At 39.9% G+C, this 21,225-nt stretch overlaps 1 protein-coding gene across 2 annotated transcripts in view; it reads right to left on the bottom strand.

Moving 5' to 3' along the window:
• FER1L6 (fer-1 like family member 6) overlaps positions 1-21,225 on the bottom strand; it is a 172,014-nt gene that overhangs the window by 129,852 nt on the left and 20,937 nt on the right. For both annotated transcript variants that reach the window (XM_017881439.1, XM_017881440.1), the window contains exons 9-11: positions 20,479-20,671; positions 17,395-17,741; positions 11,556-11,664 (exon numbers count right to left, since the gene is read on the bottom strand). In XM_017881439.1, the coding sequence (XP_017736928.1) occupies positions 11,556-11,664; positions 17,395-17,741; positions 20,479-20,671 (649 nt within the window). The remainder of the gene's footprint in view (positions 1-11,555; positions 11,665-17,394; positions 17,742-20,478; positions 20,672-21,225) is intronic.

The raw sequence follows: 21,225 nt of genomic DNA, 5'->3' as shown, positions 1-21,225 counted from the left end.
ATGCAAATCAAAACCACAATGAGATACCATCTCACACCAGTTAGAATGGCAATCATTCAAAAGTCAGGAAACAACAGGTGCTGGAGAGGATGTGGAGAAATAGGAACACTTTTACACTGTTGGTGGGATTGTAAACTAGTTCAGCCATTGTGGAAAACAGTATGGTGATTCCTCAAGGATCTAGAACCAGAAATACCATATGACCTAGCCATCCCATTACTGGGTATATACGCAAAGGATTATAAATCATGCTGCTATAAAGACACATGCACACGTGTGTTTATTGCGGCACTATTCACAATAGCAAAGACTTGGAATCAACCCAAATGTCCAGCAGTGACAGACTGGATTAAGAAAATGTGGTACATATACACCATGGAATACTATGCAGCCATAAAAAAGGATGAGTTTGTGTCCTTTGTAGGGACATGGATGGAGCTGGAAACCATCCTCAGCAAACTATCACAAGAACAGAAAACCAAAGACCACATGTTCTCACTCATAGGTGGAAATTGAACAATGAGATCACTTGGACTCTGGAAGGGGAACATCAAACACAGGGGCCTATTATGGGGAAGGGGGAGGGGGCAGGGGAGAAGGATGGCATCGGGAGTTATACCTGATGTAAATGACGAGTTGATGGGTGCAGCACACCAACATGGCACAAGTATACACATGTAACAAACCTGTGCATTGTGCTCATGTACCCTATAACTTAAAGTATAATAATAAAATAAAAAATAAATAAATAAAAGAAAATACACAGGCAACCAATGCTGAAGCACCCAGACTTATAAAGGAATTATTTTTAGAGCTAAAGAGAAAGATAGACCCCAACACAATAATAGTTGGAGACTTCAACACCCTACTTTCAGCATTGGAAAAATCATCCAGACAGAAAGTCAACAGAAAAACATTGGACTTAATCTGCTCCATGGAACAAATGGACATAATAGATATTTATAGGACATTTCTTCTAATGGCTACAGAATACACATTCTTCTCAGCACATGGATCATTCTCAAGGACAGACCATATGTTAGGCCACAAAACAAGCCTTTAAAAATTCAAACCAATTAAAATTATATCAAGTATATTCTCTGATTACAATGGAATAAGACTAGAAATCAATAACGAGAGAAATATTGGAATTATATGAGCACATATAAACAATATATTCCTGAATGGCCAGAGGTTCAATAAAGAAATTAAGAAGGAAACTTAAAAAATTCTTGAAACAAGTAATGAATATACAACATACCAAAACCTATAAGATACAGCAAAAGCAGTACTAAAAGGAATGTTTATAGCAATAAGCACCTACATTAAAAAACTAGAAAAACATCAAATAAACAACCTAATGATGCATATTAAAGAATTGAAAAAGCAAGAGCAAACAAACTCCAAGTTAACAGAAGGAAAGAAATACAGAGCAGAGCAGAAATCTATGAAATCGAAACAACAACATAAAAATAATAAAAAAGATCAACAAAATGAAAAATTGGTTTTTTGAAAAGATAAACAAAATTGACAATCCTGTAGCCAGACTGAAAAAAAAAGAGAAGACCCAAATAAATAAAATCAGAGATAAAAAAGGAGACATTACAATACATATCACAAAAATTCAAAGGATCATTAGAGATTGCTATGAACAGCTATGTGCCAACGTATTGGAAACCCTAGAAGAAATGGATAAATTCTTAGACATCAACAACCTACCAAGATTGAATCATAAAGAAATGCAAAACCTGAACTGACCAGTAATAAGTAGTGTGATCCAAATCATAATAAAAAGTCTCCCCACAAAGAAATGTCCAGGACTCCATGCCTTCAGTGCTGAAATTCACCAAACATTTACAGAAGAACTAACACAAGCTTTTTCAAGATGGTGGACTGAAGGCATGGTTACCATGACTCTCCCACTTGGAAAGACAAAATAGTGTATAGAGATTCACACTGTGAGCTTTTTTTTCAAGAAACAATGCAGGAACTTAACAGGAAAACTGAAAGAAACTACAGACCCTTTGAAAGAAACAGTGGGCTGCAGCGTATATTGTGAGCCAGGCAGAATATTTTAAGTCCCCAGACTGTGAGGAGGGGATAAATTGCCTCTGGGATATACACTCCCACCAGAGAATCTCACAATCCAGGCCATAGAGGAAGACCTTAACCCTACCAAGTGCTGGAATTTATTCAGGGAGCAAAAAGAAATATAAAAGTAGACGCAGCCACAGGAATAGTTGCGCATACATTTCCGATCTCCAGTACAGATGGAGGGAAGCGATTCCTGATCCTACCTCACAGGGGACCTTTTAGAAGCCTGCCAGCTAACTCAGGTGATGGTTGCAGGTTTACAGAAGCCCCCAACTGAGAAATACAAAATAATCTCAAGTGGGGACAAACTCCCTTGGCCAGAACTGGGGGACAAGTGGGAAATGTGTTGCAGCCACAAGTGCTAGAGCTGGGAGCCTGGGTTTTGTGGGTGAACTGGGAGGTGTGTGGCCTGCAAGCTGTACTTGCTGTCTCTGCCAGGGAAGGCTTATGACCTGGGGCAGTTATAAGTTCTGAGCGCAGACTGCCTGGAACTTAGCTAGCTGCTGCTGGTGGAACACCACGGGTGAGAGATCTGTCTTGCCAATGTGTGGGAGCTGGGTGGGGCTTACTGCTGCATGCTACCCCCGACTCCTTCTTTGGACTTTTCTGTACAGAAAAGGCAGCTGTGCTCTTCCTTGAAACATTGCCCCAGTGGTCAGAGAACTGTTTCCCTAACTTCCCATTGGAGCTGCTGCTTGCCCTGCATGTGAAGAGCCAGAGTATGGACTTGCCAGACCCAGACCCAGACCCCACCTGTCTTTGAGCCTCCACCCACACTGGTAACATAACACAAAGGACAAAATTTGGAAGCTCTGTGGTCCCACCCATTGCCTGAGACACCAGAGTACTCCTCTGGGCAACATAAGGCAAGCACAAATCCCACCGCCACCACTGCAGCTGATACTTTCTTGCAAGCACCACCTACTGGCTGGAGGCCAACCGACACAGTCTATTACAGCACCTTCAGGTAGAATAAAACTTGCTTTTGATTCTTCAGGAAGGAGAAAACTTGTGCGTGGCCTTAACTAACAGCATTGCTGGGCACCCTGGATAAACAGGAGGTCCTAAGTCTGCCTACATGATCAGTTCATTACTACTACAACTGGAATTTGAGAAAGCCAACACATTAAGGCTATTTATAACCAGAGAATCTCACAGAGTCTACATCACTCCCCTGGCCACCCTCATTAGAACTGGTGCTGGTAGCCACTGCTAGGAGACTTGAGGATAGACCACATCACTGGATCATTTGCAGGCATTTTCACAAACAAGCCTGGATTGTGGCAACCCCCCTGGGTGGCTAGATCCAGAGGAACAGCAGCATTCACAATAGTTTGGCTCTCAGGGACTCCTACTCCGAGGGAAAGGGGCAGTGCATCATATTAAGGGAGCACCCTGTGGGGCAAAAGAATCCACACAGCAGGCCTTGAGTCCCAGAACTTTCTGCTAGTGGGAAGTTTCTTTTAACAGAGGCACAGCTGCAGCGCTGGGCTCAGCAGGGAAAGTCTGTAACTCTACCCCAAAACAGTCAGGCAGCCCTGGTGCTCATTCATGGTCTTGGAGAAGGGGATTTCTTTTCCTCCTTGTCCACCACTGCAGGCATAGCTGCAACTTCTCTCACAGAAGCTCTGTATGGGTGTACCTATTGACAGACTTTCTGGGTGTCTGCTTCGTCACAGAAGAACCGCCCTCAAGGTTCAGGCTTGCACGAGGGGTAGATGCATAATCTCTAACTACTTGGAATATCAACATTCCTGCAGATGAAAATAGGTGCCTATCTGATCTGAATAGCTGGAACACTGGTTTAGGAGTGTGACTGGGAGGTGGATTGTTTTTGTGCTTGCCTGGCATGGAAGCTGAGGTGGCTTCCACTTTTTCCCCCAATAAGTCCTGAGTTCATTACACTGAGAGCTCCCCTAGCCACCTCTGTCAAGGTTGGGACCTCTGCCGATCACTGGGTATTGCATTTACCCACCTGCTTTAGCCAAAACCGGTTACTATTCATGGACACCTCTCCTACTGGCCTGAACCTGAACTCTTCAAACCAGTACATAAAATACTGGGGAAAAAAGATAATTTAAAAATGCACACCACAGGGGAATGAGATAGGCTTCAAGAGACCTCTGCCATTTCAGCCCCATAGGAGACAGTGAACTTGCTTACACACCGAGCACATGGCTACTACAATGAGCCTCTGAGGAAACCATAATACAAACTGTCTACAACCAAGGAACTTATACAGACTATTCACCATTAAAGCCACCAGAGCTGACTTAGGCTACAAGAAACAATAATTATTAAAGTCTAATTCTTAGAGGATAAAAAAAATTTGAAGAAACACAGTCAAATCAAAATGAAATCCAAGAATAATTAGAGGAAATGGTCTACCCAAATGAGAAGGAACCAGAAAAATAATTCTGGCAATATGACAAAAGAAGGTTCTACAACACTCCCAAAAGATTGTACTAGGTCTCCAGCAATGGATCCAAACCAAGATGAAACTTTGAAATACTAAAGAATTCAAAAGATTGATCAAGCTACTCAAGGAGATATAAAAGAAACATAGAAGAACAACATAAATAAATTTTAAAACAATTCAGAATATGAATGAAAATGTTCTAAGGAGATGGATATTTTAAAGAAAACCAATCAACTTCTGGAAATGAAGGACACATTAAGGGAATTACAAAATACAGTGGAAAGTTTCAACAGTAGACTAGACCAAGCACAAGAAAGAATTTCAGAGCTCAAAGACAAGGCTTTCAAATTAACTCAATCAGACAAAAACAAAAAGGAATCGAAGGAAATGAACAAAGTCTCAAAGAAATATAGGGTTGTGGTGAAAACTAAAAATAATTGGTGCTCCTGAGGGAGAAGAGAAAGCAAAAACTTTGAAAAACTTATTTGAAAAATAATTGAGGAAATTTTCACTGGCCTTCTTAGAGATTTAGATACCCAAACACGAGAAGCTCAAAGAACTCCCAGGAGATTCATTGCAAAAAGGACATCATCAAGGGATATAACCATCAAGCAGAATATACATTCTTTTCATCAGCATGGAATATTCTCCAAGACAGATCATATGACAGGACACAAGTCTCAAACTTTTTAAAATTGAAATCATATCAAGTATCTTCTCAGACCACAGAACAAAACTAGATATCAATTCCAAAAGGAATCTTCAAAACTACAAATACATGGAAATTAGTCTGCTCCTGAATGATTTTGGTTTAACAATGAAATCAAGATGGAAATTTAAAAATTCTTTGAAATAAATGATAATAGTGACACAACTTACCAAAACTTCTGGGCTACAGCAGAAGTAGTGCTAAGAGGAAAGTTTTTAGCACTAAATGCCTACATCAAAAAGTCTGATAGATCACAAATTGACAACCCAATGTCACCTCAAGGAACTAGAAAAACAGCAAAAAAACAAAACTCAAAGAGCTAGCAGAAGAAAAGAAATAACAAAGATCAAAGCGGAACTAAATGAAATTAAAACAAAAAAAAAATACGAGATCAATGAAAGAAAAAATGGTTCTTTAAAAAGATAAACAAAATCAATAGACCATTATCTATATTAACCAAGAAAAGAAGAAGATGGAAGATGCAAATAATCTCAACTAGAAATTAAAATGGAGACATTACCACTGACACAACAAAAATACAAAAGATCATTCAAGACTACTATGAACACTTCTATGCAAACAAACTAGAAAATCTAGAGGAGATGGATAAACTTCTGGAAACATACAACATTCCTAGATTAAGAAAGAAAGAAATAGAAACCCTGAAGAGACCAATAACAAGCAGTGAGATTGAGTCAGCAATAAAAAAAACAAATGCCAACAACAAAAAAATCCTAGGGCCAGATGGATTCACAGCTGAATTCTACCAGACATTCGTAAAAGAGCTAGTACCAATTCTACTGAAACTGTTCCAAAAGATTGAGAAAGAGGGAATTCTTTCTAACTCATTCTATGAAGCCAGTATCACCCTGATTCCAAAACCAGGAAAGGACATCACGAAAAAAGAAAACTACAGACCAATATCCCTGATAAACACAGATGCAAAAATCTTCAACAAAATACTAGCAAACCAAATCTAACAGCACACCAAAAAGAAAATACACCATGATCAAGTGCATTACATTCCAGGGATGCAGGGATGGTTTAGCATATGAAAGTCAATATAAGTGATACATCACATAAACAGAATTAAAAGCCATATGATCATCTCAAGAGATGCAGAAAAAGTATTCAATAAAATACAGCATCATTTTATGATTAAAAAAACATCAAAAAAGTAGGCATGGAAGGGACATACCTCAAAATAATAAAAGCCCTATATGAAAAACCCTCAGCCAACATTATATTGAACAGGGAAAATTTGAAAGCATTTCCCCTAAGAACTGGAACAAGAAAAGGATGCCCACTCTCACAACTTCTGTGCAACTTAATACTGAAAGTCCTAACCAGAGCAATCAAGCAAGAGAAAGAAATAAAGGGCATTCAAATTGAAAAAGAGGAAGTCAAACTATTGCAGTTTGCTAATCATATAATGTACCTAGAAAACCCTGAAGACTCCTAGACTTGATAAACAAATTCATCAAAGTCTCAGGTTACAAAATCAATGTACACACATCCATAGCACTGCTATATACCAACAACTTCCAAGTTGAGAATCAAATAAAAAACTCAATCCCTTTTACAATAGCTGCAAAAAAAGAAAAAAAAAAAAAAAAAAACTAGGAATATACTTAACCAAGGAGGTGAAATATCTCTGCAACGAGAACTACAATACACTGCTGAAATAAATCATAGATGACACAAATGGAAGCACATCTCATGCTCATGGATTAGAAAAATTAGCATTGTGAAAAAGACCATGCTACTCAAAGCAATCTAGAAATTCAGCGCAGTTCCTATCAAAATATCACATCATTTTTTGCAGAATTAGAAACAATCCTAAAATTCATATAAAACCAAAAAAGAGCACAAATAGCCAAAGCAATCCTAAACAAAAAGAACAAATCTGGAAGCATCACATTACCTGACTTCCAGTTATACTGCGAGAATATAGTTACTAAAACAGCATGTTATTGGTATAAAAACAGATACATAGACCAATGGAACAGAATAGAGAACCCAGAAATAAAGCCAATACTTACAACCAACTGAATTTTGACAAAGCATACAAAATCGTAATTTGGAGAAAGAACACCCTATTTAATAAATGGTGCTAGGAAAACTGGATAGCCACACATAGAAGAATAAGACTGGATCTGTATCATATACAAAAATCAACTCAAGATGGATCAAGGACTTAAATCTAAGACCAGAAACCACAAAAATCCTAGAAGAAAACATAGGAACTAAAAGTAGATCTACCATTCAATTCAGCAATCCTACTACTGGTTATCCACCCAAAGGAAAAAAGGTCATTATATCAAAAAGACCCCTGCATGTTTATGCTTGTTTCAGCACAATTCACAATTGCAAAGATATGGAACTAACCTTAATGCCGATTGACTAATGAGTAAATAAAGAAAATGTGTTATATATACACCATGGAATACTATTTAGCCATAAAAAAGAATAAAATAATGTCTTTCGCAGCAGCTTGGATAGAGCTGGAGGTCATTATTCTAAGTGAAGTAACTCAGGAATGGAAAACCAAATACCCTATGTTCTTACTTATAAGCAGGAGCTAAGCTATAGATACGAAAATCATACAGAATGGTATAATGGACTTTGGAGACTCAGAAGGAAGAGGGTAGAAGAGGACGAAGGATAAAAAACTACACACTGGGTACAATGTACACTACTTAGGTGACGGGTGCAGTAAAATCCTAGACTTCACCATGGATGAATACAATTCATCCATGTTACCAAAAACTACTTGTATTACAAAAGCTACTGATATTTTTTAAATATTTTTAAAAAGAATTCCAATACAGAAAATGGAAGAGGACAGAATACTTCCAAACTCATTCTCCAAGGCCAGTGTTACCCTGAGACCAAAACCATACAAAGACACACCAAAAAAGAAAATTACAGACCAATATCCCTGATCAACATTGATGCAAAAATCCTCAACAAAATACTAGCAAATCAAATTTGACAACACATTAAAAATGTGACCAAGTGGGATTTATACCAAGGATGCAAGGACAGTTCAATGTACACAAATCAATATGATACATCATGTCAACAGAATGGACAAAAACCATACGATCATTCCAATTTATGTTGAAAAAGCATTTGATAAAATTTAACATCTCTTCGTGCTTGAAAAACTCTCAAAACACTGAGTACAGAAGGAACATACCTCAATCCAATAAAAGCGATATATGACAGACCCACAGCTAGTTTCACACTGAATGGAAAAAAACTGAAAGCCTTTCCTCTAATAGCTGGAACAAGAAAAAGATGCCCACTTTCATTTCTGTTACTCAACATGATACTGGGAGTCCTAGAGAGAGAAATCAGACAAGAGAAGGAAATAAAGGGCATCCAAACAGGAAATGAAGTAGTCAAATAATCCTTGTTTGCCAATGATATGATCTTATATTTGGAAAAACCTAAATACTCCACCAAAAAACTGTTAGAACTGATCAACAAATTCAGTAAAGTTGCAGGATGCAAAATCAACATTTAAAAATCAGTAGCATTTCTATATGCCAACAGTGAACAATATGAAAAGGAAATCCAGAAAGTAATCCCATTTACAATAGCTGTAAATAAAATAAAATACTTAGGAATAAACTTAATCAAAGAAGTGAAAGATCTCCACAATGAAAACTATAAAACACTGGTGAAATAAATTGAAGAGGACACAAAAAAATAGAGACATATTCCATGTTCATGGATTGGAAGAATCAGTATTGTTAAAACATCCACACTACCCAAAGCAATCTACAGATTCAATTCAATCTCTATGAAAACCAATGACATTCTTCATAGAAATAGAAAAAAATCCTAAAATTTACATGGAACTACAAAAGACACAGAATAGCCAAAGATATTCTAAGCAAAAAGAACAAAACTGAAGGAATCATACTACCTGATTTCAAATTATGCTACAGAGCTGTAGTAACCACAACAGTATGGTACTGGCATAACAACAGACACATGGACCAATGGAACAGAATAGAGAACCCAGAAAAACTATTCATCTATAGTGAGTTGTTTTTTTTTTTTTTTTTTTTTTATGGGGTTTTTTTTTTTTTTTTTTTTTTTTTTTTTGAGACAGAGTCGCTTTCTGTCACCCAAGCTGGAATGCAGTGGTACTCTTGGTTCACTGCAACCTCCGCCTCCCGAGTTCAAGCGATTCTCCTGCCTCAGCCTCCCGAGTAGCTGGGATTACAGACATACACCACCATGCCGGGCTAATTTTTGTATTTTTAGTAGAGACGGGGTTTCACCATGGTCTCTAACTCCTGACCTCATGATTCACTCACCTCAACCTCCCAAAGTGCTGGGATTACAAGCGTGAGCCACCACGCCTAGCCAGTGAACTCATTTTTGACAAGTCTCAAGAACATATGTCGGGAAAAGGACAGTCTCTTCAATAAATGGTGCTGGGTAAACTGGATATCCATATAAAGAAGAATGAAACTAGACCCCTATGTCCCACCATATACAAAAACCAAATCAAAATGGATTAAAGACTTAAATCTAAGGCCTCAAACTATGAAGCTACTACAAGAAAACACTGGGAAAACTCTCCAGGGCATTGGTCTGGGCAAAGATTTCTTGAGTAATATACCACAAGCATATGCAACCAGAACAAAAATGGACAAATGGGATCACATCGAGTTAAAAAGCTGATGTACAGCAAAGAAAACAATTCATAAAGTGAAGAGACAACCCACAGAACAGAAGAAAATATCTGCATCCTCTCTGACAAGGGATTAATAACCAGAAGATATAAGGAGCTCTAACAACTCTATAGGAAAAAAAAAAAACAATAATCTGATTTTAAAATAGGTAAAAGAGCTGAATAGACATTTCGGCAAACAAGCATATGAAAAGGTGCTCAGCATCATTAACCATCAGAGAAATGTAAATCAAACTTCAATTATATATCATTTCACCAGTTAAAATGGCGTGTCTCCAAATAACAGGTTAATAACAATGCTGGTGAGGATGTGGAGAAAAGCGAACCCTCATACACTGTTGATGGGAATGCTAATTAGTACAACCACTATGGAGAACAGTTTGGAGGTTCCTCAGAAAACTAAAAATAGAACTACCATATGAGCCAGCAATCCCACCGTTGGATGTATATCCCAAAGAAAGGAAGTTAGTATATCAAAGAGATGTCTGCACTCCTATGTCTGTTATAGCACTGTTTACAATAGCTCAGATTTGGAAGCAAACCGAAATGTCCATCAACAGATGAATGGAGAAAGAAAATGTGATACATATACACAATGGAGTACTATTCAGCCATGAAAAAGAATGAGATCCTGTCATTTGCAGCAACATGGATGGAACTGGGGGTCATCATGTTAAGTGAAACAAGCCAGGCACCAAAAGACAAACTTCACATGTTCTCACTCATTTGGAGAAGCTAAAAATTCAAACAATTAAACTCATTGAGATTGAGAGTGGAATGATGGTTACCAAAGGCTGGGAAGGGTAGTGGGAGGCAGGGGAGAAGTGCAGATGGTTAATGGGTACAAAAAGATCATTCAGGCCGGGCGTGGTGGCTCACGCCTGTAATCCCAGCACTCTGGGAGGCCGAGGTGGGCGGATCACGAGGTCAGGAGATCGAGACCATCCTGGCTAACACAGTGAAACCTCGTCTCTACTAAAAATACAAAAAATTAGCTGGGCGAGGTGGCGGGCGCCTGTAGTCCTAGCTACTGGGGAAGCTGAGGCAGGAGAATGGCGTGAACCTGAGAGGCGGAGGTTGCAGTGAGCCGAGATTGCACCACTGCACTCCAGCCTGGGCGACAGAGCAAGACTCCGTCTCAAAAAAAAAAAAAAAAAAAAAAAAAAAAAATCATTCAATAGAATGAATAAGATCTAGTATTTGTATTTGATAGTACAACAGGGTGAGTACAGTCAACAACTTATTGCACATTTTAAAATAACTAAAAGAGTGTAATTGGATTGTTAGTAACCAAAGAAAGGATAAATGCTTGAGGTGATAGATACCCTATATACACTAGTGGGATTATTACACATTGTATACCTATATCAAAACCTCATGTATCCCATAAATATATACCCCTACTATGTACCCAAAAAACTTCAAAATTAAATTTAAAAGAAAATAAATCTATCCCCTATATATTGACAATAGGGTAGACAAGGAATTGTTCATCTCAATCTGAGATGCAAACCTCCACCAGAGTGCTATTATATTCATGTAAGGCACTAACTCATTTATTCAAGAAATAGGTACTAAATCCTTGCTATGTGCCTGGCACTGTGCTTATCTGTACTTACCAATAGAAACTTCAAAGCTGATGGGTTTATCTCCAATCTTCCGGTCAATCATGGTAGCTTCAAAAAATGCTCCAAAGAGTAAAAATTCCTCATTTTTTTCTGGTACAATCTACAGAAAGAAAACAAAATTATTAGGCAGAACTGGCTTTTCTCTCATTAGGAAGCTGATTTTGTGATGCTGGCCTCATCCAGCATAATTTATAAACATTTGGGTCTGTTTCAGCCTGAAATGGCACAGCATTTCCCCCCAAATCAAATGTATGAATCAGGATCTGCAAACTGCAGATCCAAATTTAGTCATTCATCTAGAATGATGCCGTCTCAACCTTCTGAGCTTCTACCTTAAAACAAAACTCCTTTTATTTTAACAAATAAACTTGGTGTGCACATGTTTCTAGGATGCCGCTGGTGAAATGTGGGTTTGGAATTACCTTCTGGAGATTGGGGTTTCAGAAAACAGAAAATCAAAGACAAGAAACAGAATTACAGTATAAAATCCTCATATTTGAGCCTAACTTTATGGCTTACACAGGGTAGTCAGATATAGTACATTATTTGTTCCACCTTTCAACCTTAAGAGGCCAAAATTTGGATCATTCCCATTTAACAGCTAAGAAAACTGAGGGAACTAAAGCTTGAGGTTGTCAAGTAATTTTCCCAAGTACACTCATCACAGACCCAGTGCTCTTTAAATTCAAACATGTATTAACCCAATGCATTAACACTGACCAGAATCAAACCTTACTTCCCCAAATAAGCAAGCCCAGATAAAAAGAAACAGCAGATTGGTCACATGTATAAGCACTGGCCAATCATGTGTATCCAGGGTGGGTTACATGCACTGTGGTTGCTGCTGTGAAGGGTACATAGGTCCCAGAATCACAGGTGCCTTCACATTCAAAAGGACCTTAGAGTTCATCTACTCCAACCTCTACCTTTTACCCGAATAAACTAATGCTCAGAGATACTAAGCAGCTTCCCAAGGTCACACACAGCAAAGTAAAGTCAGCCAAGACTCAAGGCCTGGTTTCCAACAAGGCTGCCTTCTCAAGAAGCCCACAGTCTGGAAGACTAGACTATAACAAGTCATAAGACAGTAGTCATCACAAGGGAACACACAATTATTTGCAAATGACTCTTATTGACAAGGAAAAAGGCTGATGCTTCAGGGAGTGGATGTTGCTGGATCCACTGACACAGCATTACATTTCTGAGCTAAGAGGCTAAGTCAACTGGAGCCATACATTCTGTGCTTCCTGGTTTTGCAACTGGATTTGTTGAACTCTGCAGAAACAGCCATAAGGACAATCTAAGGAAATAAAGCAATTGTGGCCCCAGGGATCAAGAGCTCCATTGAGTCGAGAGCCCTAGACAGGTGCCTCAGAGAGCCAAAGGGTTTCCATACCATTAGGTGAATGATATCCCCTTCTTTTATACAGAAGCTACTGTGGTGCCAGTCTTCCTAGGAAATGTTCCTTGTGACCAGAAAATGTCGAACAGGGTGAGGCTCAGTGCTGGATCTTAGTCATCTAGCATACCCTCCTCCTACCACTCTATCCACTGACTATTAACTAGCCTCCTATCTCACCTTCCTGAGGCTGAGTTTACTTTCTAGGAGGAAGTTAAATACCATGGAGAGAAGCTGGGTGTGGTGGCACACACCTGTAGTGTCAGCTACTCGGCAAGCTGTGGCGGGAAGATCATTTGAGCCCAGGAGTTTGAGGCCAGCCTGGGTAACATAGCAAGACCCTGTCACTAAAAATAAAAACCACAAAACAAGGAACTACTAAGAGACCTGGAGGGAATGTAGGCCATGTAGCCGAGAGAAGAATTTCAGGATCCAGAGCCAGACAAACAAATCCTTCTTCAAATCTCAACCCTTCCACTCCCAGGCTGATTGACTTTAAGCAAATCATGTCTATTCTCTGGGTGTCATGTTCCTCACCTGTGAAATAACCACCATCATTGGGCTTTCAGGGAGGAGAGGGGGCAGAAATGATATCATTCATGTCAAGCACCTAGTAAAAAGCCTATACTTATCACCATAAATGGCAGTCAAAATAAGTATTTCAGCAGGGTAGAATTGATGTCTTAATTCCACCCATCCTACAAGGTTTAACTCAAATGTCTTTCCATTCTGGAAGCACATCTCAGCTCCTCAAGCTGGTAAAATGATGATAGGTAATGTTTACCAACCTCTTACTATGTGTGAGATATGGTATTAAGAATTTTTCCCACATTATATCCTGTAATTCCACAACTACACCAGGAAAGAGGCATTTGTACTTTACTCACTCACAGACGATGGCACTGCAGTCTAGTGAGATATTAAATCTCCACCCAAAATTATTAAGCATATCTAAAATTTATTGAGCACTATGTATGAGGCTCTGTTCTGAGCATTTTTGCATCTATTCATTTATCAAATCCTTAATAAGAGGCTGAGAAGCAAGAGGTTATTCTTGGAAACAAGCATAAGGAGGTTAAGTCACTTACTCAGATTCAAATGCAGGCAATGTTTCTTCAGGGGCCAAGCAGTAACCACTGCACCATACTGCCACAATTTACATCCAGCTATCTTACTTGGGGGCTTGACGTTTTAATAATTATACTTCACTCACTCCAGGAAACAACAGCACTTTATCTGTACCTCCTTAAAGCTCTTACCACTTTCTACTTCCTGTTACATTTGTATTTCATACCTCTCCTTCTATATCGTAAACTCCACGGAGTTAGGCTCTATTTTTATTCTTACCAATATCGAGGATGACATTTAAGTAAGAAGCTAGTCAGTGTGTTCACAGAATTTTAAAAATGAACTCATTTTTAGATTGGCTATGATCTGTGAAAATTGGCACAGGGGAGATAAGCTTTGACGGGTAATGAGGGTGAGTTGACAAAGTCAGCATCATGGGATCTCTCAGCTGTCCAGATGGGCAATGAAGGTACAGCTGCAGCTGGGGAGATTGGAGCTTGAGAACCAGTTGAAAAAGAGGATGCCGCAGGAAAGGGCATCATCATGTTGGTGAGGGTGAGCCATGAGCTGTTCAGGTGTGAGGAAGGTTGAAGCCCAGTGTGGTGGCTTTAAAATATATCCACAAATGCTTTGCTAATCTTCCCCTCAAAAAGTGAAGCCTAATTCTCCTCCCTTTGAGAATGGGCTGGACTAAATGATTTATTTCTAACAAACAGAACATAGCAGATATGTCAATGTGTGACTTCTGTGGCCAGGTCATGAAAGACAGTTTCAGCCTTGCTCCCTCTTGGATCACCTGCTCTGGGGAAGGCCAGCTGCCATGTCACAGGATCCTCAAACAGTCTGTAGGAGGAGCCACAGAATGAGGATGAGGCCTCCTGCCAAGAGCCAACAAAGAATCACAGTTTCTTGCCATGTGAGGGAGCCATCTTCAAAGTGGGTTTTCCAGCCACAGTCAAACCTTCAGATCACGACAGCCCCTGCCAATGCCTTGATGGAAACTTCATGAGATTCGGAGGCAGAATGACTGAGCTATGCTATTGCCAAATTCCTCATCTACAGAGAAAATAAATGTTTGTTGTTTTAAGCTGCCAAGTTTTGAGATATGTTGTCATGTAGCCATAGATAACTAATAAACCCAACAAGATACTGGCCACAAACAAGAAGTCAAGATGAAGAGAGGAGGGAGGGGAAATAAGGGTTTAAACAGTGTCTGAATTTTACCTCTCTCCTATTACCTATTGCACAATAGCCAAGATACACCCCCACAGCCTGTAGAGAAATGTACTTTCTACCCCAAATAAGTTCACAACTTCCCTTTCTTTCTGATAGAATCTACTTCAAGTGTCTTCAGCAAAATATCTTAAAGATATTTCTACTTGGATTAAGAAAATATTTTCCTAGCCTCTTTCTACTTGGCAATCCTTGTCTAGAAAAGAATAGACAGCTCCAACCCACAGCAGGAAAAACGACTACAGGGATAGATGGAGATACCAGCTTAGGTAGCTACTAAGCCACCCACAACTTCTGGTGAAGTTCAAAGTTAAGTCTCCAAAGTTGGCATGTATTCTCAAGAAACACCCCTAAACACAATCCCATATAGATAATGTAAGTTCTAACCATAACAAACTGGCACACACGTTTTCAGACAATATTTTCCAATATAGTATTTGAGCTCAGAGGAGAGAACTGGGGAGGTCCACTAAATTTCCAAAGTCACAAACAGATTGGAAAGCTCTGAATAGCTGCTCCCTGGTGGTGGGAGAAAACCATAGCGACACTGACGACAACAACAACAAATGCATTGCCTGCTTCCTATGTATGTGCTAAGAACTCTGCGAACCATTTTACATGCATTTCCTCATTTAACCCCCTAAGAGGCCTATGGCAGGGTAACTATTAACTATCTCATTTTATTGATGGGTAAACTAAAACATAGAGAGGTGTTAGTATCGGAGCCATAACTATAACCCACCCCAAGATTTCTAGCCCTGTGCTCCAACCGCTCACCTACATGGTTTCTTAAAATGTATTAGTGCCACAATAAACATACGTGTGCACAATAGCCAAGACTTGGAACCAACCCAAGTGTCCAACAATGATAGACTGGATTAAGAAAATGTGGCACATATACACCATGGAATACTATGCAGCCATAAAAAAGAATGAGTTCATGTCCTTTGTAGGGACATGGATGAAGCTGGAAACCATCATTCTCAGCAAACTATCGCAAGGACAAAAAACCAAACACCACATGTTCTCACGCATAGTTGGAATTGAACAATGAGAACACTTGGACACAGGAAGGGGAACATCATACTCCGGGGCCTGTTGTGGGGTTGGGGAAGCAGGGAGGGGTAGCATTAGGAGATATACCTAATGTAAATGACAAGTTAATGGGTGTAGCACACCAACATGGCACATGTATACATATGTAACAAACGTGCACGTTGCACACATGTACCCTAGAACTTAAAGTATAATAAAGAAAAATTTATTAGATCCCAGCAACAAAAACAAATGCCTCTTCCAAGGCTAAGGTGACCTGCTGCTATACTCCTTTGGACGCTCCAGTCTCTCCTAGAAATGAACAGCTCTGGGATTTCAGGCATCGCCTCCCTTCCCCACCCAAAATTATTGCCTAGTCGACCAAGAAGCACACTTCCAGAGGCAGAATTAGCCAAGCTGGGAGCTGGAATCTACCTACCACCGCTACTGACAAAACATGAAGCTCTTTCATTTGCTTAACTGCAAGTTACCATTGATAAACTAAACAGTAGAGAGAATATTCACCATTTGTATTCCTCTTAGAGTCTCAGATCTCTTCCCATAAGACAGAACTGGGCTGGGAAAGTGCTAACATGCTTCATGGTGAGTAATAAGCATTCCCTAAAGTTGTGATTTCCCCCACAGGTTTGGGGTAGGGGAATAGGTTTCTCAATTTCTTATATCCCAGCTTGTCACCTACTCTTCCTCCTCTTCATTCCTCATCCAAAATTATCTCCCATCCGGAGCTTACTCTAAGCTAACACAACTGAACAAAATTAGGCCACAGATAGAGTTTAATCAATCCCGTACCACCCACTCCCACCAACTCCTCCGGAGCACTTTTACTTCTCTTTACTTGGGTTTCCATGGGAATTGTATTTGGGGGAGTGGGGGATTCAAAGGAATTTATCATAGGCAGATGGCTGTGAAGTGTACAAGAGGGGGCAGCGGATCAGCCTCAGAACACAGTGCTGGGCCAACACAAATTTTTCAGGGGGAATAAGACATATTCTGACAACACCTTCAGGAACCTGTGGCAGGGGCAGTCACTGCTCTGGTTCACCTCACAGGTAAATTACCATAAAGCAGACCTACCTCTGGGGGGACATCAAATGGTTCCACCTCCACCTCGGTTGAGTTAGTTTTGTTTGAAGCCTGTTGGGATTTTCCGTCATCAATTTTGTCAGCCTTGTCTTTACCTTTGGAAGATTTGGAGTCTTTGTCCTTGGAAGGTAACTTGAGCTCCTTCAGGGCCTTGGAAAATTTAGATTCCTGTGCCCCTCCTGAGAGGATTTCCACAGCAATTTCTACCAAGATTCTGCCCCTGAATGACACGCCTTCCCCAAAGCCTTCGTTCATTTCCTGGTAGTCATCCATCAGACTGTGGTTCCTGGGCGAGCCATACAGGTTAATCCAGGCAGGCCCAAAGGTGGGCAGAAAGCCTAGAGAGACCCCAGGTTTTAGTTATCTCATTATGCTTTTGCTTTATAAAAGTTGCATACATTCATTTCAAAATGTAGAATATCCAAGAAAGAAAAAGAAAATATTGACAGGATATCCCATCACCAAAAGACAACTATGATTGCCATCTTGCTGTATTTCCTTCTAGTCCTTTTTGCATTCATGTTTACACTTGTTCACACTTGTTCACAGTTGTACTAATACCATAAATGCCAATCTGCATTCTGTTCTGTTCACTTATTTATCAAATGTTTACTGATTCCCCCATGTTCTCCAGTAGGCTCTATGTTTAGTGCCAGGTACCATGCTAGATACTAAACAGAGCCTGCTGGAGAACAAAGCAGGTGTAAACATTAAACAAATAAATATTTACAGTGCAAACACTATGGAGGAAACACACTTTGTGTTGCAAGAAAAAGTAACAGGCTGATGTAACATAGAGGGGAGTTAGGCAGGCAGAGAAGAGAGAGAGTGTGTATTCTGGCTAGAGGGAGCAGCATGTGCCAGTTAGAAAGAGTTTGGAGCTAGAGATGAACTCTGGGAGAGTTTGGAAAAGTAGGTGGGTCTTGGGGTCTTGATAAAAGTTTTGTCCTTTATCCTAATAACTACAGAAATGTTTCAAAGGAATTTAAGCAAAGATGTGACATAAACATATATCTTAAGATCACTCTGACTGTTACATGAAGGGTTGCATGTGGGCTAACTGGTTCGAGGACCACTTCATCATCAAAACTGAAGATCAGTGTCCTGAACTAGGGTGAAGGTAGTGGAGACTGAGATAGGTAGATGTTTCAAGATACGTTCTGAACGTAGAATTAAAAAGACCTGATGATTTGAACTTACTGCTGATATTTTCCCTTCTTAATACATAGTATCTGAGAAAATGCAGTGTCTATGGGAACATCTCTATGGCAACATCTCGATGACAGGCAGTTCAGCCTGGTGGCTCTGAAGCCTGAGTTCAAATCTCAGCTCTGTCACATTCAAACTGTGTGACCTTGGGCAGTTTTTAAACTTGCCCGTGTTGCAGTTTCCTCACCTCTAAAAGGGAGATGCTAATAGTACCTGTCTTATCTATCAAAATTAACAGAAACTATCAATTGAGTGTTTCACACAGGCCCTTAGGAAGTGCTAAGAATATAGGCTATTATGATGAAAAAGCAAATACATCATGATCTGCTTAACAGTCCCCCAGTGTTGATAATTAGATGTTTCCATGTATGTTACTATTATTAATAGTTTTATGCCTACACATTTCCCATCCCCTATTCCCATAAACTGGATTCCAGCCCTCCCTTGAGTCGACTTAAATATAAGAATATTGTATTAAAAAGGATAGAAAGATTTTATGGTCCTGATGTCTATATTTTAAACCACTGACGTTTATCTTCCTGAATGCCATCAAGATGTTCCTAAAAGGTTGTAAATAAAACATGTTTACATCTAGCTGAGAAATTGTATAGATGAGCCAAGTATGCTTTCTGCATACAGCAATCTTTCCATAATGTAAAGATTTAGACAAAGGTATTTATTTACTGAGGCCCCTCTATGGTATCTGTTAGGGACACAAAAATGTGTAAATCTTGTTCTCTGCTCTTGACACACCTTTAGTCTAATCAAGGAAAAAATTAAAATAATTACATTAACTTCATATACAGATGATAGGTGATATATTTATAAGTGTATATATTTGTACATATATGTATGTGTGATTGTATGTATGTAGATATACATGCATGTGCATGTATGTATGCAAAACAAAAAATGTCAATTAGTATAAATTCGTAGCACAGAAAGATTAAAGAAGGGAGGGTTTGTTGGGCTTTTTAGAGAATTATCTGTTAATTTGGGTTTTGCAAATAAAGAGCCATATACTGAGCTGAAATTCTTCTACCTGACCTCCTCCTGGCTGGTTCAGTGGATTAGCTGGGGCTCTCAGCTCCTGCACTGGCTCACTGTATCAGCATACCTCGCTGCTATTCCTGCGCTCTCATGTTCCCATCATTGGGTTGAAGACACAATTTTTGTTGGTACCATTTATTTTGTGGGCCATACTAATATATGTAGTAGGCCATATTTGGCCCATAGACCTTAGTTTACTAATCTCTGATTTACTCTAAACGTCTCATTTTTCAATTATGGGAAGACTGACTTCCTCAAGGACACATAGCAGTGTTTGTGGAAGACCTGGGACCAGGAGCAAACCTCCTGGCTCCCAGAGCCCGGTTTCATCCATTGCCCTGAACCAACTCAAACCACAGACCCCACAGTAGCATGGAAAGTGCCTAATACATGGAAGGTGCTCTAACCCAGGGGCCCCTAACCCTACAGAGCCATGGGCCAGTATCCATCCTGTTAGGAACTGGACCACAAGAGATGACCAGCAGGCAAGTGAGTATTAACACCTGAGCTCCACCTGTCAGATTAGCGGTGGCAATAGGTTCTCGTAGGAGTACAAAGCATACTGTGAACTGCACATACGAGGGACCTAGGCTGCATGCTCCTTATGAGGAGGCTCCTAATGCCTGATGATCTAAAGTGGAACAGTTTCATACTAAAACCATCCCCCTACCCAACCATGGAAAAATAGTCTTCCATAAAACTGGTCCCTGGTGCCAAAAAGGCTGGGGACCACTGCTCTAGCCCACCCCTTTTAAAGATGAGGGCTCTAAAGCAAGTATTTTGAGACATTTTCAAGTCAGATGGGTGGGACTTTACCTTTGTCTCCATCCTGTTCATTGGAGATTTTCTTCAGGTCAATGAAATGGGTTGCCAGTGCTACGTCATTCATGCTGCCTTCATCCCACACCTGGATTTTCACCCTCCGACACAAGGGAGGGAACATTTCCTTGAAGATCACCTGTTCATGCCACACAGGATCAGCACAGTTCTTTTGCACTGTGGTTCGCCCCTAAAAACACAGCCAGGAGGACATGAGTCATGGAAGGGAGTGACTGACTACAGAGAACTCTTCAAGCCAGTTGGAAATACAAAGTAAGTTTTCAAAGATAATGAACCTGCTTGTGACACCCACGAAAATCAGTTACACTCAGCGAACATGACTGATGACCTACTGTGTGCTGGATACCATGCCAGGTGTCTGGGACAAAGGCAAGTCACAACACTCGGGGGTTCGCATCAGCATACTGGGGTTGGGGTGAAACTAACACCCGTATTACAAATGTGAGCTCTGTGCATCTCCAGGAATGCAGTGGATGTAGTTAGACCATGAGCTCATATTTTGTAGAAGTATGACCTTGTGTGAATCACTTTTCCAGTCTGGACCTCAGTTTCTTGTCATAAAATGGAGGTAATGTCTTATATGATCTCCAAGTTCAGCCCAAGTCAAAAATATTTCAGCATTCACCCCTGCCAAGGGGAGACAATCAGGGTAGGTCTGTATTTTAATGGCAGAGACAACGTGTGTGTCAGTTGAAGTTTCAAAATCCAGCCAACCATAGTTAA

Source organism: Rhinopithecus bieti, unplaced genomic scaffold (assembly GCF_001698545.2).
Source record: "Rhinopithecus bieti isolate Rb0 unplaced genomic scaffold, ASM169854v2 scaffold_13272, whole genome shotgun sequence".
Lineage (NCBI taxonomy): Eukaryota > Metazoa > Chordata > Mammalia > Primates > Cercopithecidae > Rhinopithecus > Rhinopithecus bieti.
This window is presented reverse-complemented; position numbering and strand designations above follow the sequence as displayed.